General features: G+C 35.9%; 1 protein-coding gene across 1 annotated transcript in view; it reads right to left on the bottom strand.

The window, feature by feature from the left end:
- The window catches only part of PCDH11X (protocadherin 11 X-linked), a 325,382-nt gene that overhangs the window by 291,750 nt on the left and 16,710 nt on the right, over positions 1-16,922 (bottom strand). Inside the window, exon 2 of the mRNA XM_059824372.1 lies at positions 3,131-5,617. Coding sequence (XP_059680355.1) covers positions 3,131-5,617 — 2,487 coding nt within the window. The remainder of the gene's footprint in view (positions 1-3,130; positions 5,618-16,922) is intronic.

The following is a 16,922-nucleotide window of genomic DNA, read 5'->3' as shown; positions in this document are numbered from 1 at the left end:
TTCCTGTAGTTCATGATTCAATGTGTCCTCAGCTGCTTCAGGAGATTCTGATTCCTCCTTCACAAGAATCTCAGCTGTTGCATTGCTGTATTTATTCGCCCACATGACCACTAAAGAGTTATTTTGGGTTTTTAGTAGAAAAACCTTTCCGTCTGCTCTTGCATGCTTTTTGAGTACAACTGTTATAATGTCGTTCTGCCATATTATAGATCACTTAGACAAATTTATTAGTAAAGCAAACACATAATTTCCCTTCTGTAAAGACCTGAATCAATACCATTCAGACACACACAAAATTTAGAGCTTCAAAAGAAAACATATATTTTTAGCTTTAACTCAATATTATTTCAAATATCTGAGTAGAAATTCTTGTATGGACAAAACTAAGAACAGTTGAGATGTGCGGCCTATTAATACCAGCACCCATTAGAAACTGAAGAGATATCTTCACAGTGAATGTAATCTTCTTTAGTCTCCTTCAGAGAGCTTTTGACTTGTAAAAGGGATGCATTACAGTAACTGTTAGTAATAAAGTAAAATATTTTTTTCTCACATTAGACATCTTATTTTCATTTTTCAAACTAGCACATCTCCCTTTTTATCCGAACTTATTATCTTTCAATTGTCCAGGCTGTCCTACAGTTTTCTGAAAATTCAGAGAGTGCACGACACAAATGCATCATTAACCACAAACATCCTGTTAGTCTCCGAGGCTGGAGGATGGCGGGACAGCATGACATCTGAAGTACTGTGGCAGAAGCTTATTTTCATTTGTTTCATTTCTTTACTGGCTAACAGTGACAACTCTAGCCTGAGTTGTCTGTCCTGAGCCACCTTCTACAGCCCCTTTCATAGGAGACAAAACTGTACAGACTACAATAAACAAAACCAGGTTAGGAGTAAGACTGGCTTTTAAAAGATCCATGGATATTTAAGAAATACTTTGCTTGTTTTTACTTATCATGAAATACAATTCTGCCTTTGTGTCCAACACAAAGGATTTAACTCCAGTGGCTTTTCTTGCACAATTTATGTAAATAAATACATTAATCAAATTACTTTTATTTAAATAAAAGTAATAAAAACATGAATTCAGGTGTTTAAAGGTAAATGTTATTTTCAAATTAGTGTAAAAGGCCATTGATAGTGAGTAGTTATACTTTCTCCAGCAATGTGATCACTTTCATACAGAAAAATAAACCTAAAAGAAGGATAACTGTAGAGTTAACAAAATCAATACCAATCGTAATATTAACCTCTTTTTGATATACTCAGCACATTGTACTAATATAATTTCAGGTACAGCTGTATGAAGATAAGCTAATATCAGGTAATGAGTATTAAAAAAACCCCGTTCTATTCTGCTCTTCCAGATAGGAAGCCCCTGTCATTGACCTTTAAGATACAGATAAAAGAAAATGCTCTTTTCCCCAACCAACTTCTAAAGAAGAGAATTGCTTTCCATTCTGCTTTAAAAGCCCCTTCGAATGGAAGAACTATGTTAGTAAAAACCTAGAGAGTCATGAGCTTGCTTTCTTTGTTAGCAGCATTACTGCATGAAAAAGTGTAGTTGAGCAGACAATGGAAGACTCTTTTTGGCTCAGAGGAACTATACCAGAACTCAACTGAAAAATCACTTAGATCAGGCCTACAGAGATGCTGAAAACAGCACCACCCTCCTCAGAGTTATGAGAGTTCAAACAGATGAAGAAATTAGCAAGAAGCTTTTCTAATGTGTAATTTAAATTAACACATTCAAATACCTTTAATAGAAAAAACTCAAATCTCAAAAAGCTATACATTTTTCATTGCTGTCATGTCTTAGAAATAAGAAATATTTTTTTTCTTTCAATTTTTCTGTTAATGCATCTCAAAAAAGATGAAAGTTTTATAAAGCATAGTGGTATGGACTACCGCACAGATTTCTGTTGGTAAGGGGTATAAAATACAGTAAAATAAACAATCCATCCTGCAATTTTCAAAAATATTATGACTACTTTGAATGAGGAGCTTTTTTTAGGCACATTTTGTAATCACTATAGTGGTAATAAAACAAAGCCCACAGAAAAAAATTCAAAACCTTAGTTGGAGCAAAAAGTCTAACAGACAGTCATGCTGAGGATTTGTTCCCGAGCAATAGTATTAAAATGTATTATCAATGATATAATAACTCTCCTGAAATATTTGTTTCTTTAAAGATCAATTCCTTGACTACTTAAAGCTTAACTAGAAAACTATTTTCACTGAAAAGTTTGTGATACTTGTGAAGAAAGAGAAGTAAACAGACAAACAGCAAAGCTTTATTATTAATGAAACTTTCCAGAATATGGGTAGACATTAGATTCAATTTCCAGTGACCTAATGCCTTTCTGTAGGATCTTGAAGAATAAAAGGTACTTTGGTTCTCATTTTATTTTTAATTTTAAGCTGAGGATACTTTAGACATTTCCTTTGCTGTACTGAATTTCTGAGAAGCTAATACCTGGTTTGTCAGGCACAGGAGCAAGTAAGTGAGGGCAATTATACTGATGCTTCTAGTTTTCCCCTAACTTCGCCTGTCGACTGTGTCATTCCACCAGATTTAAGTAGCCCAGTATGCTTGTAGTCTGAAAATGGCACTGAAACTCTCAGAGGAAAATCCTTGCCTGCTTTTGAGAGACCTTGAAGTACAGCTGTGCCCAAATGAAGGCTGCAATTCCAGACTCCATTAATATTAAGAACCACTTATCAGATCCTGTAAAGCTTTACTGCTTTCCACCTGGCCTAGATTTCTTCAATTCTTGAGCATACAATACTACAGAGGACAGTACCACAACCCCTCTCTGCCTGCCAGAGCTGCGCTGGGTACTGCAGCAGTGCAGGAAGTGCCATACTGCCATCTGCAGTCAGGAACACCCACCAGTGGAACAACTCGCTGCTCCGTTTCCTTACCGCCAACAGTCATTCGCTTTTAATTTTCTCCCTTAACACTGATGACTCAAATTGTTTACTTTCCAATGCCTGGATCAAAAATGACCTTTCAAACTTTTAATCCTTGCAGAAAAAGTTATTTTGCAGTGCTTAGAACCAGAGTTATAGGAATGGCAAGGTAAGGAGGGAAGGAGAAAGAGCACTTCAAAATTTCCATTACCTGTCTGGTGTGTATGGGGCCTGGGGTCTTGAAGCCTCCTTGACAGCTGCATTCAGAAACACTGTAAGGGTCCGAGCTGCTTGAGGAGCACTTGGAGAGTGAGTCACAGCCCACCACAAAGGTGTTATCCAGAGGCAGTTCCTGAATGACATGGTGCTTCTTGGGGGGTACAGGAGTCTCAGGTTTAATTTGAAAGGTAGGCTGCGGAGAAGCAGACTTGTAGTGCTTTGCTAAATCTGGGCTATCAGGCTTAAATGTGGTTGGTGTGGTGGCCCAGTTATATTTTCCCATAGTCTGTTCTTCTAGCTCTACAGGAATGTCTAAAGTGCCATTTATGTGCTCATGGCCAGGATCATCAGGCTTAGATTCTTCAATAGTCACAAAGTTGAGGAGGAGACTTTTTGGGGAGCGCTTCTTCTTCTTCTTCTTTTTCTTGATCTGCCTGTTCTCTTGGTTTGGGGAAACCCATTCACCACTCTGCTTGTTTTTTTGGACAACCTTGTGCCTAGGCGTCTGGCGGCACCGTACTAAAGCAGTAACGAAAATTACCAGAATCACTGTCATAGTGCCTGCAATAATGGCAATGATGATCTTGACATAATCATTGGTTTGTGGGGTTATCTCACCATCCCCAACATTCTGGCCAACTGGAGTTTCCATATTCCTGCGCACTAGCTCTTGTACGTAGGAACTGTTGGTGACTGTCTCATTCACAAACAAATGCACAAGAGCTATAGTATAAAGAGACTCCGGCTGTCCTAGGTCATTGACTTTTATTACCAGCCTATGCAAGCCATGATCTGATGCAATAACCTTCTCTTTCAAAGTAATATTGCCTGTTAATTGGTCAATTGTAAACAAGCCCCTTGAGTTCCCACCTATGATGCTATAGCGGAGCTCTGCATTCATTCCTGTGTCGTTATCAACTGCAAAGACTTTAGTAACTACAGACCCTGGACTGGCTGATGTTGGAACCAACTCATACGAATAATTAGATGAAGGAATAACAAAAACAGGCCTGTTGTCATTTACATCAACAACATTGATGGTCACTTTGGCAGTTGACGAACGCTGCAGTCTTCCTCCATCCACAGCTTTCACCTGGAAAGTATACGACCCTTGCTGTTCTCTATCAAAAGTAATATTAGGTCTTATTACACCAGTAAGTGGATCTATAATGAAATTATCTCTACCATTTAATATAGAGAGAGTGACCGCAGCATTCTCTCCAGAGTCAGCATCTGTAACTGTAATAAGCCCCACTGTGCCATACATGGGTAAGTTTTCCGGCACATAGAAATTATATTCATTATGTGTGAAAGCAGGGCTGTTATCATTCTGGTCCAGGACAGACACTGTCACAGTAGCATTGGTCTGCAAGGGTGGCATCCCGTTATCCTTAGCCAGCACAGTGAAAGAGTACCTGTCTTGCTTTTCTCTGTCCAGCTTTCTCACTGCTGTCAGAATGCCTGTACGGCGGTCAAGGTTGAATATAGGGGGTGCATCAGAACCCAGGATATAGCTGATCTCAGCGTTGCGCCCACTGTCAGCATCTGTAGCACTTATCTTGGTTAGCTGAGTACCAGGAGCATTGTTTTCAGGGATGGAAAGACCTATGATAGGCTGTGTAAAAACTGGGGCATTGTCATTTTCATCTTTAATTTTGATCAGGAGCATTGCAGACTGGTTTAAGGGGGGTTTCCCTGAATCTGAAGCCACTATTTTAATGGCATATTCCCGTGTGGCTTCATAATCTAGAAACGTGGCTGTCTCCAGGAGAAACTGATTATCAAACACTGGCTTTAGCCTAAAAGGGACATCATGATCTGTAAAGCAAGTAACTTTTCCATTCAGATCAGCATCCTTGTCCATTACTGTTATCAATGCAATTTTTGTATTAAGGGGAGCCTTCTCAGACAAAAGGACTGTCCCGTTCACCGGATTGATGATGTATCTTGTGTCTATTGATGGGACATTGTCATTAATATCTGTGACATTAACAGTCACTGTTGCTCTTGATGGAGTTGAACTGCCATCACTTGCCAAAACAGTTAATTTGTGTACAGGAGATTCCTCCCTGTCTAGTGGTTCTCTTATAGTGATGAGGCCAGTGGTGTTATCAATGGCAAACAGCCTTTTGGCCAAACTCGAGATCTGATTGCTAAAATAGAAGTGGATTTGTGCATTTGAGCCCAGGTCTGCATCAGTGGCATGGAGCTGAGAAACAGAGGTGCCCACTGGAGCATTTTCTGGAACACTAACTTCAATGTCATTCTCTTTGAAGACTGGGCGATTATCATTCACATCAGTCACTGTGACCTGCAGGATGGCAGTGCTAGATCTCGGAGGGCTTCCACCATCTTCAACTTTAATCTTCATCACATAGGTATCCTTCTGCTCCCTATCCAGGATCTGTTGGACAATCAGTTGAGGCCACTTATCTCCCTCAGGTGTCTCAATTATATCAAGACCAAATACATTTTGACCCTACAAGACACAGAAAGAACATACTTTAGCATGACAGTATATTTAAATAGAGAAACAGCTCATTAATGTTCTGAAATTGCCATGGAATATATATTTTTATATATACTATGTACAGGAGTATACACTTATATATTTACCTTTATTTTGCAATATCCAATTTTGCTTTAAGCTCATGGGCCTTAAGAAAGCTTCAGAATAACATGGGAAGAAACGGATACTTTAGAAAAACGGGTGTGGGGGGGGTGTGTGGGGGGTTTAACTAGTTTCTCTATTTCTACAGAAAAGTTATTAAATTCCTGGACAGATGTAATTTGGTTTCTTTATTGTATGTGTGAGTGTGGAGAAGAGGAAATAAGCCAAAGTTCAGCCACATCCAAAGGCAAGACAGTATGCATACACTGGAGGACCTAAACCAATGTTCAATTTCAAGGAAAACAAGAAAGATAAAAAGACTGTTTCTCTGTTTTTGGAGCAACTCTGGGCATGATGTGAAACCATTAGCATAAAAAAACAACACCATCAATGAAAAGGGGCTTAGTACGTAATTCAGGCGTTAGATGTTATGGACAAAACTGAGTCATAACAATTTATTAGAAATATATTTAAATAACTCCTTAAAATTATTCCTTTCTTCATCATTATATATATATATATATATCTATTTGTAGTGAAAATTACATTCCCAGTGAGAAAAGAAGATCTATTTTAATTTCAAAAAATATCACAGAACTATGAGATCAATTTGAAAATAACCGATTTTTTTCATGTGGTTTTTTGAATACCTATTACCCCTGGAATTGTGAAGAAATGCTACACATATTGCACAAACATGGCTTCTTTTAAAACACTAGTGTTGACAAAGTAGTCTGATAAAATAAAGATTGGAATCTAGAACTAGATTCCCTCTTCTGCTATCTCTTCCAACAAGCAGGGATTAAGAATATCACAACTATCCTCTTTTCTCTTCTCACATCTCTCACCCTTCAGAGGAAGAAATGATGTAAAGGCAGTTTTCCAGCCATATCTTCCATAAGGGTGGAGCTAGAACGCAGATCACTAAAGCTGAATGTATAGGATGACCAGAAAAAGAAGGCGTCGATAAAAATGCTAATTAGGATTTTGTTTTTGTGTGTCATACTTGTAATAATGAACAACTGTGTCCAGCCTGGTTCTTTCTCTATTTATTGTGCACCTTTATCCATGTAATTGCATGTGTGTTCTAAACTGATTTGAGACACTTCAGACCAAAGCGAAAGAAAATGTTCCCAGTGTGCAAGGTTCCTTACTTCTCATTACATGTAAAAGATTTGTATTCACTGTATCTTGCTACCCACCCTTAAGTGAATGCATTTATAGGTCTGATTCTGTGTAAGGCTGTACTCTTTCACTGATTTGTTTTCTCAAAGCCAGAATTTGACCCTACATAAGTAAACATTTATTTCATGGAAAAGAACTATTCACCTACATTTCAAAAATTACTGTGCCACTTGCACAGTATTTGTGACAACATTAAGTTGCAACTAGGGACAGTCTAAAGTGAACTGGAACACATTTTGAAACAATAAAACAAATACAGCTTTGGCTTCTTTAGCAGAAGGCATATGAAAATATAAGCCTTGCAAATGGTTTCTAAATCAAGATATAAATTTTGAACCAAATAGGTTAAATTTTAGAAGGGTAATTCTCTGCTGATCTCTTCATGAAGGTGGAATGCGAGTTTCCTCTTCATCTTCAATCTGGCTAGCAGTTATTTGCAATAAATTTCATAATTACTGAGAAATTATGAATTATATATTCTATGCTTTAAGATAGATTTCCAGAAAAAAAAGTAACAGAAGCTAGAGGGAAAAAAAAACATGTCAGCTATCTTTTACTTCTTTATTTGTACACAAGTTGACAGATGGGCACTGATTATTCTGTCATTAGATCCCACAACTACAACAAACACTTCATACAGGCTTTGAATACATGCAGCTATACATATGCATACCCATTTCTGCTTTTCTTTAACCATCAAGTATGAGAAAGATATTTTTCATTATAGCATACAAGTTTGATATAAAATATAGAGCTTCAGTTCCCCATCACTAGCAGTAAACTACTGGAGAAACAGGAAAGAATGCAAAGATCTCTTCCAAGCTACTTATTAACACTTGAGTAATTTTCTATGGAAAAATAGTATCCAAGAGTATTTCTTGCTATTTATTACAGGTTTATACATCTTTTTAAACCACAAGAGAAAAAAAAGAGAGTTACAGAAATTTCTACCTTCTCCTAATTCAAGCAAGCCTATTTCACATTCTTTAAGGGATAAGGTTAGGTGTAATATTATGCTGCATTTTAACAAATGCATTTTCTAAGAACGGACAGTTCTCCCATTCTACACGCTCCATAAAAATGATGAAACATTCAAGAAACATATTTTTAAGATTATGTATATCTAATTCTCTCCCTTATGAGCAAAGAAACTGAGAGTTAGAAATCCTGAGACAAACATGAAGGAAACCCTTCAGTATTAAATTCTTGATGTTGAAGTAAATGGCTCTATCATCATTAAAACCTCAGTGAAATGAAAATTTCCATTAGGGTCAGATTGTTGTTTGGACTGAACTGTACCTCAGTCACCACATTATCCCAGTGATCTGAAGGTTTACTTCACACTAGGAAGGGAATGAGTCCATAGGAAAAGCATAACAGATAATTAATATTTATATAGTACCTTTCACCATTAAAAAGACTGACTGGTAAAAATAATCTGCTACATTATCACCTCCACCACTACAGAAGGATGAGAGTGAGAAATAAAAAAGGTTGTCTTTTTTAATCTAAAAAGACAGTTTAAGCAATGTAACCTAACTATTTGAGGCAAAACAAGGTTATGCCCATCTCAGAGCCAGGATTAACTTTAAGAGGCTCTGGCCCTGATCACAGGATTCTTTATCAGGGCAATAAGCAACTCTGTTACCTTACTCAATTTTCATAACACCCTTTCCAGTGGATTCATACACACAGTAGTCTCTGAAATAATGAAACTGGTATTCTTGTTAAACACTCCCTACTGTATATTTACCTGATCATTTGTAATGGATCCAAATGTCCTTTTCGGAGCTGTTTTGGGCTGTCATGTAAATAAAAAATTAGAGAGTTTTTTAAAAACTGTAACATTTAGGTAAATTAATAAATACATAATCAATGACACATGGACACTTAATGTGATAAGCTAGAAGAGCTTCTAGTATTATGGACAGGACTGCACAGGACAAAGCGCACCCAAAGTCTACACATAACTTGCCTCTAGACATACATACTGCAGTACCACAGTATCTCACCACAGTGTTTTGCTAAGTCCATGGGGCATTGACTACCTGGACATTGTAATGAATGTTCTTTCAGGCCACAAATTGTAATGTCGGCTTCATTGTCAAGAGGAATGGGAAAAAAGACCAGCTTCTGGCTAATGCTCATAACAGTGGCACAGTCTGTTGTGTTCAAAACATCTTATGAACTTATATTTGCAGACCAGTAAGTCGATAGAACGTAGTAATTTCTCCAAGAAATAGGGAAGGGAAAAAATATTGTGCTAAATAACCATATAAAAACAACTGCTTGCGATACAAAGTACTCTGAAATTAAGACAGTCTGTTAGTGATTATTTCTTAAAACAATACAAATTATATAATTGTATATAGTAACTATACATTGTTAACTGACAAAGAATAGATGAACACTGTCCTCAATCTGCATTCAAGAAGGGTATTCTGAACCTTTAGAGAAAGACACAGGAGCAAAGACAGCTCATTGTTTTGTGTCTACAACTTCGCCCTATACTTATTGTCGACACTTATCTTCATGCACTGTAAATGACAAACACATTATAGGATGTATGTCTTTAGTTCAACTGAATCTTAAACCAAAGTCAAGGGTTAGACAACATGCATATAGTAAACTTATTAATGTTCTACAGAAACTAATTTTGAGGAATATTGCAACAAGCTCTAAGTGCACACTTATTTATTACATGTCAACAATCCTCTTAAAATGAACTAGTTTTATTATTTCTAAAAATCTTACTCTGCCTGAAAACTAAAATAACCCAATTTAGAGTGACTAAATTCTAGCAGGCTAAATACAACAATACTGGGAAATAAAATGAACAAAATGTTAAAAAGAAAAAAAAAAGAAAAAAGGAAGAAAAAAAGACAAAAATATCAGCTTCCCATTAGAAAGTAATTCAGTAATTCATTAAAGTCCCAGTCACTGTTTCCTTGTCTGTTTTTGTCAAGACATATGGAACTGTAGTGTTATATTAGCAAAGAAAAGAGTATAGTGGCACAATTTCAATTCCTAATACCCAATGCCCAGAAAACTGGACAACAGTTATACAGTGGACAGCATTTTTAATAAAAGCTGAAAATTAAATTTGCATTTTTCTTTCAAAGGTGATACTTTGGATGTGAAAATGTGAATTCCCAAAGCCAAGCTAAAGCCTTAAACACAAAATATTCTACATGATAGGCAATAATGGATGTAACTTCCTATAACAGGTGCATATTACTACACTGAGATCTATAATATTGTAAGTGTTTTAGCTCTGATAAAGGTCCCTTGCCTACTATTGCTTTCACAGTGTGCAATTCATGTGTTCACGCATTCTAGAAGATTAAAATGTGTTCGACAGTTGTCCTGTTTAAAGACTGCACAGTCACTGCCCTCATCACAGTGCACAGCTTACAACCCAAAGTTTCTTGAGATACGTGTTAATACCGACAGTTACCTTATGAACTGAGTGACAGTACCTCAAAGGGGAAAATAAAATTACAAAGGTAAGAAATTTTTATAATGCAAAACTCAGTAGATGCAAAGCTGCTTACATATATGAAACACTAGCTCTTTGTCAAAACAACTACAGACTTTTAATTTGTAGGCCAAGATTCCTGTGAGTCTTGTTCATTTTATGGTTTTCTGTCAGCATCACACACTGGTTCACATGGTTTCCTTTGAAGCAAGCCAAAGCTTAGCTCTGAATAAACTGAACTTACAGGTTCAAATCCACAGTAAAAGTCGGACTTGGAAGCTTCCAATCATGCATGAACCTAAAGTGAATTTTGTGCATACAGAATCCTAATTAACTTTTATGTAGGGATGGAGCTATAGATAGCATTTATTAGCAATGTCTATATCATAACTTGCTATTTTTCCACCTCCAATTATAAAAGAGTTTCTATAAATGTAAAGCACTGCCAAAGATTTCCTCTCTATATATACAACCACACACAAAACCTTACTCGTCCTGTGAAGCAGACAGAAAGCAAAATGCTGTAGATGGGATCAATAGAACATAAGGATAATAATGAACTATTTCATGCTGGAAAGGAACAGTAAAAAGTATAATATGGAATGAAGAAGCAGACAATCAATGCATTTAATACCGATTTTCTGAAGAAGAAAAAAGGCTAGGAGGTATACCTAAACATTAAATTACTTCCTTGGAAATCTGAATTTAATGTTACTACAAAAAGACTGAAACAGTTCTAACAATTACATTGCTTAAGCCTCCTTAATCCTTTTGGATGATTTGTTCCTTTCTGTAAAGAGTTCCTTTCAATCTTGTCATATGCTGAACATTGCCAACTTTAATTTCTAAGATAGATAGATATAAGATAGATAATTTTTTCTAAGACGGGCTATTTTTGCATCCTCCTCAATTCTTGGCATCTGATTTTCAGAACATAATTATTAGAACATGTTCACCTCCATTAAGGAGAAACAATTAGAGACAGTGAATACTACATTTTTTTAATATATTTACTTTTTTGCTGCCCTAATTTCTCCAGTCTATGCTTAAAGCAAGCCTGAAACTCCATACCTAAGATGTGTTAATATTTTCAATCTACAACCTTTACAAGGAAGAGAACATGGAGAGCTGGAAAGTAGCAACACATACACTGAATATTTTCAAGACTGCACCAGGTTTCAAGAGTAACTCTCTTCCCATACTACATCTTCGGGCTGTGAAATGCTGTTTCAACTTTTTTTTTTTATGAAATCTAACTTCTCTTTTGAATCATGGATTACAATTAAAATACAACAAAACCCTGAAACTTTTCTTTTAGTAAAAATTCACTTCACATACCTCTACAAACTAGGGTAGGAGTAATGGTGCATCCACATTACTGCATTAACATGATATAAAATTACCAAGATAATTGCTTACAAAGAAGTGGCAGCAGGAACTGGGCTGTCACTTGAATAGTCTTGCACAATGTACTGTAGACATACAATTACACATTTCAGCAAAATATGCACCTGCACCACAAAACATTAAGGAATTTATCTTCACAATACTCCTGCTATATAAATAGCTGTACTGCTATCTAAAGATGGGAAATTGAAATACAGAGACATTTTATCAGTTGTCCAAGGTTTGTAGCCTGTCTGAAAGAGCCAGCCACTTCTGAATTACCAATTGTCTTTTAAATGAAACTTTAGAACTTAACTTTAGAATTCTAAACTTTAAACAAAAGTTTTTTCATTTAGAGACACTCTTCCCAAAAGAAGAAAGGTCAATAGCTGTAGGTAAGGCAATTAGGCAAGTAACCTCCCCTCTTAATCTCCTCCATTATAATTGTTCAGAAATATTCACAGACATCCTATTGAACAGGAAACTACATTTTCAACACACCTGAAAGTGTTCAGATTAAGGTATTAAATATGTTTGAGATTTGCTCTGAATTCGCATGTTTCCACAGCTAGATAAAGCTCCGGATACCTGGCTTGTCCTTCAGTATGTTCTCTGTCTTTGGAATCACACTATAGATATATAATGAAGAAAAAAAATTAGCATTTATATGAGGCAATAATATATTCAACAAGTGAATTTTGATATTTGCATTATATATATGTAACAATTACATATTTGCTCAATTTCCTAGTTGAGAACAGCAACAGGAACAGAACCAAGTATCTCTGAAAAAGAGAAATAAATGAGTACATGTTTTAGTGATGACATTCTCTAATGCATCACTGTGCTTTTGGAGGTAACAGCTAACAGTTCTGTGTTGCTCTTCAGAACAGCTCCTAAATCACAACCTCATTTTGCTTCGACAGCCAAACAAGGTATCTTAGGCTCCTAATTGCACATTTTAGAGCTCTCAGATGAATGCTGACTGGGTATTGGAGCAGCGTGAACCTGTAATGCCCTCCTATTCACTACCTGCTTTATAACTAGAAAAGTACTTTCAGGCAGAAGGAGATTAAAACTGACAGCCATTTGTATACAAGAAAATAGAAACATCTGAGATGTTTCTGAAAATTCCTTTACCCTAAAGCAGTGACTGTCCATATCCTCAGCTTCCAGTAATTTCAGTGGGAACTGGGGGTGATGGACACATATGGATTTGGCTTGTGACAAATGGAAAAACAAAAAATAAAATAGACAGAAAACCTTTGTCCTTTGTTAAAAAGGAATACAAATATTTGCAAACCAATGCCCATTAAATTAATGTACTGTTATTATCTCATTCCCTTTTATGCACACACAAAATTTCAGTGAAGGTACATCGTTTCTTTAAATACATAGCATCTTCATTAAGACAAATCCATGTCCCAACCTCTGATGCTGTAGTTTTTCCAGGAAGTTATTTAGCAAGATTACCTTAATTGATCTGAGGCCCTTTTAAACTAAAGTTCAGCTGTGAGCAAAACCACTGTATCTTCCCTTTATGTTTACACTTTCTGAAAAAAATGTCGACAAAACTTTCATCTGAATAGCAGGACTATTTCACACACACACGCTTCTCTTCAGGGATCCTAGCATCCAGAAACACAAAGAAAATAAATAAGATAACATGTTCTCTGGATTTACATCACAAGGACATTCTTTCACATGCAGAGACCATACATTAATGTGCATGTATCACTGCTTTATGAATTTTGACATTAAAAATACACAGCCATAATGCAGAAAATTCACAATTCATGTGAGCAAAAATATAACAGAATGAGAAAAAAACTAATATAATAGAGTTCACTTCTTTCATTTTGAGTAGACTTCCCCCAGCTTTCACAAACAGGCTTTGGGAATTACAGAGCTGTTGCAAATACTGCTGAAATGAACATGACAGTAAGCCTTTCTCAAGACCTCCACACTTTGCAGGGTTTTATAAAACTCAAAAGATGATAAAGTTTGTGTGGGACATTTAACTACCACAGGATCATTTTTGCTTCTAAAAGAAATGAAGCTATGCTTTTCCAAATAATGAAAACATCCTTTTTGCATTATTCTGAGAAAATAACAGTGGAACTACGATATTGAACTGTAAAAGTATGTGACATATGTAAGTGCAAGATGCCACTTCACTACGCATTGGAAGACAATAAATAATCATGCAATTTTGGAGAAATAAATCAGAGACAGTTGCTGAGACGACATACAGAGTGACAGTAAGTACTAAAAATAGTTCCAAAGAGACCGAATTCTAAAACTCATTAAATAAAAATCTTTTCACCATGTTGATGAGGGAATGTAGGGGATAAACCAAAACTGTATTTTCTGGTGCTGGATTTATCAGGAAGACAAGTTGTCATCTTCCTCCTCCAGTGTTACTGACTCCTATTTATCCGAATCAGTAGAACAAAAGCAAGATAAAAAGGAAGAAACATTTCCTTACTGTAAGGCAGTAACTCAACTCTGAAAGTCAATTTTGAAAAGAAATCTCATGCTACCTGTGTATATGTTCTGTACATAAACTGTCATGATAACAAGTTATATTCCTAAAAACAGCTTCCCTGTGAGTTGTTTGTGATCAAAAATCTTAAAAGCCTATTTGAGACATACTTTTATAAGTAGTTATACTCAAGAATATATTTCTTTCTAAAAACAAATTGATACAATTGATTTGCAAGAAAGTACATAAAATTAAGAATATTAGAATGTCATGTTTACAAAGGAAACATGAAACACTCATCATTCCATTCCAGCTTTTCTGCTCAGTTTTTGTTCACTGTTTATATTGTCTAGTAGCAGTTCAGTCTTGAATATACATTATAAATTTTGGCTGATGGGCAGGGGCTTTCCTCCAACAGGAAAAAATGTTAAAAAACCCATAGAACCATAGAACACAATAAGCCAACATTTAAGCGTGAAGAACATCAGCTTCAGAAGGTAAATATAATATCCATCTCCTGTTGCAAAGATCTAGATTAGTCCCACCAGGTAACCTGTATCATCCCAAAATTGTAAACTATCCTCTGAGGCTGAGACAAGATCTCCCACAATTCATGGGAAAAACTGCAGAGTGGTTAATCTTAGTAGTAAAGTGAACAATGGGGTGTATCTCCACAGGAAAGGTAACACCAGAAAAACCAAAAAAGCTGAAGTGTCATTTAGCAATATGACTGACCTCACACAAACAGTACTATTCCAGAAAAAGCAAATTAAGCAAAGATAGTTGAAGCCATTTCTGCCCAGTAACAACTCGTGTAATCCAAGTTAGAGAAAAAGCAAGCTTTCCCAGGCCTGGATCCACTCAAAGTTCTTTCATGAGGTTAATTCAATCATATTCTAAAAATGTGATGTAAACAACTGAATCTACCAAATCAAAACTATTAAAATAAATCAACCTAAAATCCAGCAAAACCATGTTAACTTATGTCCACCAACTGGGAAACTGACCATCAGCATGGAAAACGAAACACACCTCCAACAATTTAACTTAAACAATCCTTAAACAATTTTTAACTTAGACACAATTACTTTGCCTATACCTTGATTTTTACACTTATTTAATTTCTATTTATTTTAAAGGGTTTACGTATTGTTAGGATTCTTGCATATTAAGATATTAAGTTATGAACAAGAATTCAATTTCTTATGTTTAAGAAGCAGTCAGTTAAATGAACAGTCAATTTTGAATTAAAACATGACTAGGACATTCTACCAACTACTACGTCTGTCATTAGACATCAAATTCACAGATACTGAAATAAGACAAAACAAGTACTCTCCAAGAAAGGATTGAGTCAATTTGTTCATAGAAATCTGCAGGACTGCTCACTACAACAAAACAGACTTCAGTTGTTACATGGATTCACAATTTAGAGCACTGTATCAAAATCCTAAGGTGACACTATAAAACTAGTTGCTAAATTTGTTATGCATTCTACCTACAGAGTCAAAATTCTACTTCCACACTCAATTAACTTTACTGTTACTGTAAGAAGAGGCATACTGTGGATATACATAGAAGAACCATTGTAAAATGTAAAATTAAATGAAATCTGTTTTGAAATTCAGCATTACGGCTTTTAACAAAACAACAAACCTAGACTAAATTAGTGAAAGTGAGTATGACAGCTGAAACGACAGAGCTTCCAAGAGGGCTAAGCATTATTAAGGTTTTTCCTTATTATGCTCTTAGGCACAATCTGATTAGCTCCCACAGCTGCCCAGCAGGAAAAGCCAACCAATCATTCCACAGTAATATGCATATTAACATATCTCTTTGGTTTTCAGTGATTCCAGAGCCAGGTAGCACACAGCACTATAGCATGAGCTTGTATCTTTTGATTTATAGTGATACTGAATATTTCAAATGAAACCATGTCAGAAATTTCTGATCACCACAATGTAAGTTACTGCCTTAAAACCTTTTCTGATGGATAAATTTGTTTCACCCACTAGTATACAAAGAAAAAACAAAAACTATGAGGGGAAAAAAAATTCACTGTGTGTAACTTAAATTAGTAAGGTCTTTGTTAGAGGCAAATGAGTAACAAAAAGCAATTTTCTTTGTTACCTTGCTCATGAAACTCAGTAGCCTATAGCATATGCTATGCTGTGACAAATATGTAGTTGAACTTCAAAACAATATTCAAAATAGTCTCTGAAAGACTTCACTGCTGTTTATAACAAGTCTTCTAATATTATCTCAACATTACAACAGCAATGAGGAGACTGGTGGTTTTACCATTTTTTCTAGCCCTATGAAAGTTAGATACAATTTCTACACACAATTCCCCCCCCCCCCCCCCCCCCCCCTTACTAATTGTGAAAGGTTTCAAGCCTGGGAGTGAGATTTTCAACCAAATGAAACACTGAATTATACACTCATACATCTAATAATTTTGAAGTTATTACCAAAGCTAATCATTTATATGGAAGCATCTAAAACCCCCAGGTTTTAATTCCACAGAGGTAAATTCACTTCTTAAAGAGCCTTAACTGTTCTTCCAGTTCCTTAACATAGGAAAACTTAGGAAAAAACCTTATTCCCCGAGTAGTACAAAGTTTCTGCCACTGTGTAGC

This window comes from Gavia stellata, chromosome 14 (assembly GCF_030936135.1).
Source record: "Gavia stellata isolate bGavSte3 chromosome 14, bGavSte3.hap2, whole genome shotgun sequence".
In the NCBI taxonomy this organism is placed as follows: domain Eukaryota; kingdom Metazoa; phylum Chordata; class Aves; order Gaviiformes; family Gaviidae; genus Gavia; species Gavia stellata.
This window is presented reverse-complemented; position numbering and strand designations above follow the sequence as displayed.